This window comes from Myotis lucifugus, unplaced genomic scaffold (genome assembly GCF_000147115.1).
Source record: "Myotis lucifugus unplaced genomic scaffold, Myoluc2.0 scaffold_394, whole genome shotgun sequence".
NCBI classification, from domain to species: Eukaryota; Metazoa; Chordata; class Mammalia; order Chiroptera; family Vespertilionidae; genus Myotis; species Myotis lucifugus.
This window is the reverse complement of record NW_005871442.1, coordinates 225,114-231,742: the sequence shown is the minus strand read 5'-3', so window position 1 is coordinate 231,742 and position 6,629 is coordinate 225,114. Positions and strand designations below refer to the sequence as shown.

General features: G+C 52.8%; 1 protein-coding gene across 1 annotated transcript in view; it reads left to right on the top strand.

The window, feature by feature from the left end:
- SLIT3 (slit guidance ligand 3) overlaps positions 1-6,629 on the top strand; it is a 481,227-nt gene that overhangs the window by 461,150 nt on the left and 13,448 nt on the right. Inside the window, 2 exon segments of the mRNA XM_023743480.1 lie at positions 261-385; positions 3,480-3,577. Coding sequence (XP_023599248.1) covers positions 261-385; positions 3,480-3,577 — 223 coding nt within the window.

The following is a 6,629-nucleotide window of genomic DNA, read 5'->3' as shown; positions in this document are numbered from 1 at the left end:
TGGATCATGATCCCTCCCATGAATTCACTGGGATGGCTCTATGATTCCCCTCACTGTTCACCCCATTTCTCACCGCTCCTCCAGGCCGGTGATGCCTGTTTGAATTGTCTCCATCAGAAAAGGCAACGTGTCAGTGTTGTGAGGGGGGGCGGGGGGGGGAGCTGCCACTGGCTGAGGAAGGGGCCAGAGCCCAGGGGAAGGGAGGTGTAACGGAGCCCTCTCAGGGGCCGCCACCAACCGCCTGTGGTTCTGCTGTCCAGGGCCAGTGGACATCAGCATTGTGGCCAAGTGCAACGCCTGCCTCTCCAGCCCGTGCAGGAACAACGGGACGTGCAGCCAGGACCCCGTGGAGCTGTACCGCTGCGCCTGCCCCTACGGCTACAAGGTAGGCAGCACGCCCGCCCCGCCGGCCTCGGCCCCAGGAGGGCCTGTGCCTCCAGGGCAGCCGGGATGACTCCATGTCACAGGCGCCCCCAAAGTGGCATTTGCTGGTAACACGCCTGTTCTGCTGGTCGGGCTGCCCAGTTTCATCACGCTCATGCCAACCACCGGGACCCCCTGGTCTCCACAGCGACTGAGACGAGGAGGAAGTGTGACACTGCCTTAGTTAGACGTGGGAAAGTCAGTCAGTCGGAGGGACCTCCGGGGCGAGGCATCCCTAAACCCACTCCCCTGGCTTCCCTTCCACGGGGATTTCCAGACCCCACCCCAGCTCTGCCCTCAGGACACCTAGCCCCAAAAGTTCCAGCCCTTCCAGCCCAGCGGAGGAGGACACAGGGTGGGGGACTAAAAGGCCTAGGGCCTTTGGTTGATCTCTCCCCCTCTCCCTCACCCTCCCCTATCTTCCCTCTGAGTACACATGCATATAAGCATAAGCGATGGATGTGGACAACAGGGGATGAGGGTGAGGGCAGGATTGGGGGGATGAGGGGACATTGGGGGGATAAGGACACATTTGTAATATCTTAATCAATAAAGGGAAAAAATTTAAAAAAAAATAAGGCCTAGGGCCACCACGCCACCCACCGACAGGCTCAGGGCAGCCAGCAAGGACGAGAAATAAAATGCATATTCCGGCTGATCCTTTTTCAGCCAGGGAGCTTCATGCACAGGTGTTCCCTGTCTCCGAACAGTGCTTCTCACTCTCGTGGGCGCAGGAGTCACCCGGGGAGCTGACGAACGTGCAGGCCCTGACTCGTCAGACCTGGGCTCAGGCCCACGGCTGCTGCTGGTCCGGGGACCATGCTTTGAGTAGCAAGGTCTCGGGGCAGCCTTCCTGGCCCCATCACAGGAAGAGGTTTCTGTGGGGGTGGCTGTTCCCACTCTCCTCAGAGGAAGCCATGGGCCCTGGCCATGTCCTTCACAGGCACACACTCGGGTGGGGGCGGGGAGACAAGGAGCATCACAGAGCTGGTGGATTTGAGCAAAACGAGGCTGAAGAAAGTTGAGCCGGGCTCATTAGCCAAGCACCGACAACGGTGGTTATTCTCAAGGTCGAGTATGACAGAAACCCCACCTGCAGGCTGAGTTGCCGCGTTGTCAGTGTTAGCTCTGCCTCCTGGATTCCTGTGCTCAGCATAAGGGGCTGGAGGAGACACCCCCAGCCCCAGCCCCAGCCCCAGCGAGGGTTCCAAAAGTCCCCAGAGCAGAGAGGCTGGTCCAGGCAAGGGCTAGGGGGGTCCCACCTTGCCCACCTTGACCTGCTCAGGTTTTCCTGCCCTGCCCTTCATGGCTCATTTGTTCAACACACACACACACACACACACACACACACACACACACACACATTTCTGAACAATCAGCACCTGAAAAGTCCTCCTCCTCCTCATCAGAATGGCTATTTACGGAGCGGCCAGGCCTCGCCAGGTGCCTTTCATATAGGTGGTTGCTAATCACCGGCAACTCTGTAGGTAGGTATCCCTGTCATAGACGGTGAGAACAAGGCCCAGGCAGGTCTCTCCTCGAGGCACGTGGCAGCCGGAGCGGGTGTGCACCCAGCTCTGCCTCACTCGGCAGCCGTGTCTGAGGGACGAGTGGCCGGCACAGGGACAAAAGTGGGGGTCGTCACAGTCGTACCAGCCCCATACAGTTGCTGTGAACATCATATGCGATGGTGAATACCGAGCACTTAGCACGAGGCCTGGAGTGGAAACGTGCCCCCTGAACCCGTGTGGAAATGGGGATTGCCACACTGACCCCTGAAAATGCTCCTATGTGCTGTGATTTAGGATAAACCAGATCCCAGGCATCCTGCATTCGCCGCCCCTCCCGGAAACCCCTGACTGGCCCTTTAAACGTGCGGGGCAGGAAGGGAAGCAGGCAGCCTGGGGCTGCTGGGACTGGCCTGAGGCTCCGGCTGCTGGGACAGTGGAGGCCGGAGACCCACCTCAGTCCTGCACCCGGCGGGCAGCGGCGGCCAGGCAGGAAGCCCAGGCCACTCTTCTAGGCCCTGGCTGCAGCAGCGAGGGGAGAGGATTGTCAGGCAGATGGTGAGCAGGTGGTGTGGCAGTGGGAGGGCTCTGTGGTCACCCCTGCCTGGTATGGTGCCCACAGCCCAGGAACCAACACAGCGGGCACCTCCCCAGGCCCCATAGGCCCTCCGAGGGACTGTTTGCCAAGACTGAGGTGTAGCACTGGCCCATGGGTCCCAGGGGAGAAGCTGGAGCCGGGGACCAAGCTGCAGGCCGCCCGCTTAGCCCCTTCCTCATGCCTGCGACCCGCTGTCCCTTCTGTGGTCAGGTGGCTCCTTCTCAGCTCAAACGTCCCCTCCAGAGGCACCTGTGCCAAAGGACCCCTCCCCCCCGAACTCAGTCACAGGGTCTCAGGCTGCACATGAGAATCACCCGCAGAACTTTTGTAAATACCAGCACCTGGGCCCACGTCCAGGCCAATCAGAGATGAATCTCGGGGGTTGTCACTTAACAGGGACAAGGTCTGCTGGCCACGCCCTCCTTGTGGACTATATTCAAGCCTCAGTGAGGCTAATAATAATATCACCTACTGGGGTGTATAGAATGCCTACTGTGTGCTAGATGTGTTATGCAATGTTAAGTACTTTCTTATAAGAAAGGTCTGGTTTAAGTCTCATAGCAACTGGATGAGCTAGGCTTACAGAGGTTAAGAGGCTTCTACAAGGTCAAGGTCAGCCAACCAGGAAGAGACGAAGCTGCAATGTGAATCCAGGTTGTTCTGTTCCAAAGCCCATGCTCTTGCCCTGGGGTTTAGAATAGGAGAGAGAGAACCGTGTGAATTCTGGGGACCCAGACTCCTGAATCCTCCACATGCCTCCCCTTCTCACTAGGGAGCCCCCAGCAGCAGGGGCTCCCTGCGGCCTTCTCCGATCACACTGCAGGCGTGTCCCAGGGCCTGCCATCTCCCCAGCCCCATCCCAGAGGATGCTGGGAACTCCCAGGGGTCTCCGGGGTCACGGCAGCCCCTGAGAGCCTCCCTAACTGGGTGCTTCTCCCCCTTCCCCGCAGGGCAAAGACTGCGCCACGCCCATCAACACCTGCGTCCAGAACCCCTGCCAGCACGGCGGCACCTGCCACCTGAGCGAGAGCCACAAGGACGGCTTCAGGTAACAGCTCACCCTCGGCCTGCCCTCCCCCGGGCTCCTGCCGGCTGCGGGGGCAGAGCTGGCACTGAGGGTCCGTGTGCCCACGCTGGGCCGAGCCCTTTGTGGGGGTGGTTGCAGGCTCTTCCTGTGTTACCCTCCGATCAGGAAATTGAGGCGTCAGAGGGAGGAGGTTGCACGGTTAGTAAGCACTGGTACAGGGACTCAGATGCAGCCAGGACTCAGGGGTTTGCAGTTGCTAACTAAGGTCAGAAGGGGGGGATGGTGCCTCAAAGAGCCACCCGCCTGGTGATGCCACCACTCTATATTCTGGGGCATAAAAATAACATTAATAGTAGGCGCCATTGATTACATGCTCACGTGCGCCAGATACTGGCCAGTCAAGTGTGTTCTAAATCCTCCCAGATACTGGCCCCACTGAACAGATGAGGAAACTGAGGCACGGAGATTGATTTGCTCTGGGGCATGTGTCCTGACTCTTGTTCCTGAGTCTTCCAGCCCCACCTCTTGTCCCTGCGTTCAGAGCTCAGGAAGAAGGGGGCAGCTGAATGGAATAAGGAGATGTATACAACTGGATATTAGATAAACAAGAACAAAACCCTACAATTCCCAACAGCAGGGGGTGGACCCAGAGGGCATTATGCTAACTGAAACAAGTCAGACAGAGGAAGACAAATACCATATGATTTCATTTATATGTGGAATTTTAAAAAATCAAAAATGAACAAACAAAACAAAAATGGGCTCATAGACACAAAGAACAAACCGATGGTGGGGGTGGGGGTGGGAATGGGGTGGGGTGAAAAGGGTGAGGGGGCAAATAGTCAATAATATTCGATGACTTTGCACTGACACGTGGTTACTAGACTTGGTGTGGTGAGCACACCGTACGATGCATAAATGTTGACTCACTATGTCGTACGCCTGAAACTGATGTAACATTGAATGCCCACTACAGTTTTTAAAACAAGGAAGGGATAGAAGCCATGTAAGTTCTTCTCATCCCTGTCCCAGGAGGGGCGCTGCTAGACCCCTGCCAAGCGTGGGCCCCTCCTGCTTCCTGCCCTCCCAGATGCCCAGTTTCCCAGCCCAGGGCCCTGGCAGAAGCAGACGGGAGAACTGGCTCGTTTGCCCCCGACCAGTGAGCCAGTGGGCTGGGCAGTACAGGAGGGGGCGCCCGATGCCAAGCTGTCTGCAGACATCCTAGAGCTCAGGTTGCAAACGTTGATTTTCAAAGGCATTCTGGCCCGGGCTGCTGTGTGGTCTGTGAAGGAAGTCAGGTTCTGGGCTCCAGTTCTCCTCCCCAGGCACCCAGCCCGCCCACACGTCCACCTGCCAGCCCGCCCTGTCAAACTCTGAGTCTTGGAAAATGAAAGGCAAGGCAGAGTTCGTTTTCCTGCCTGGAGCGGGCCGACACCCCCACCCTCTCCTGAGAGCAGGGCGGGAGAAGCCACGGAAGTCTCTCAGTGGCATCCGCTGGGCCCCCGCCAGGAAACACACCTGGAGGGGGAAAGCCTGGGTCTGCCCACCCAGCGGAGGGAGTGGTATCTCATTGTGACTTTAATTTACATTTCTTTGATGATTAGTGACGTTGAGCATCTTTTCATATGTCCACTGGCCATCTGTATGTCCTCTTTGAAGTATCTATTCAGATCTTTTGCACATTTTTTCATTGGACTGTTAGTTTGTTTTGGTGTTGAGATTTATATGTTCTTAATAAATTTTGGAGATTAACCCCTTATCGGATGTATCATTGGTGAATATGTTCTCCCATTCATTGGGTTATCTCTCATTTTGTTGACGGTTTCCTTTGCTGTGCAAAAACTCTGTAGTCCCATTTGTTTTCTTTTGTTTCTCTTGCCCAATAGTTCATTATTGGTGTATAAGAATGCAACTGATTTCTGGATATTGATTTTGTATCCTGCTGCTTTACTGAATTCATTTATCAGTTCTGGTAGTTTTGGGGGGTAATCTATATACATGGGTTCTACATGACATGATATTATATATATAGAAAACCCCATAGATGATATTGTCTGCAGAGGCCACTGTATGCAACTGTATCAAATATTGACAGTTTTACTTCCTCCTTTCAATGTGGGTGCCTTTTATTTCTTCTTGTCTGATTGCTGTGCCTAGGGCTTCCAGTACTGTGTTGAATAAGAGTGGTGAACGCAGACATCCCTGTCTTGTTCCCCGATCTTAAGAAATGCCTGTAGTTTTTGCCCATTGAGCATGATGTTGGCTGTGGGTTTGGTATATATGGCTTTTATTATGTTGACGTATGTTCCTCTATTCCGACTTTGCTGAGGGTTTTTATCATAAATGAGTGATGGATTTTATTGAATGCTTTTTCTGTATCTGTTGATATGATCATGAGTTTTTTAACCTTCAGTTTGTTTATGTGGTATGTCATGTTTATTGTTTTATGGGTATTATACCAACCTTGCATCCCTGAAATAAATTCCACTTGATCATGGTGCATGATCTTTTTAATGTAATGCTGGATTTGGTTTGCTAATATTTTGTTGAGGATTTTAGCATCTATGTTCACCAGGGATATTGGCCTATAATTTTCTTTCTTTGTCATATCTTTATCTGGTTTTAGAATTAGGATAATGCTGGCCTCATAAAATGAGCTTAGGAGTCTTTACTCCTCTTGAATTTTTTTTGGAATAGTTTGAGAAGGTGAGGTGTTGGTTCTTATTTGAACGTTAGGTAAAATTCACCTGAAAAGCCATCCTGTCCAGGGCTTTTGTTTGTTGGGAGTGTTTTTTATTGCTGCTTCAGTTTCACTAGTTGTAACCTGTCTATTCAGATTCTCTGATTCTTTCCGATTTAGTTTTGGAAGGTTGTATGTTTCTAGGAATTTATCCATTTCTTCCAGATTGTCCAATTTGTTATAATATTTTCTTACAATCCTTTGTGTTTCTTTGGTGTCAATTTGTTGCTGCTCCTCTTTCACTTCTGATTTTATTTATTTGGGTCCTCTCTCTCTTTTCTTTTCTTTTTTTTTAAATATATATACAAAAATACATATAAATGTCAAATCTTT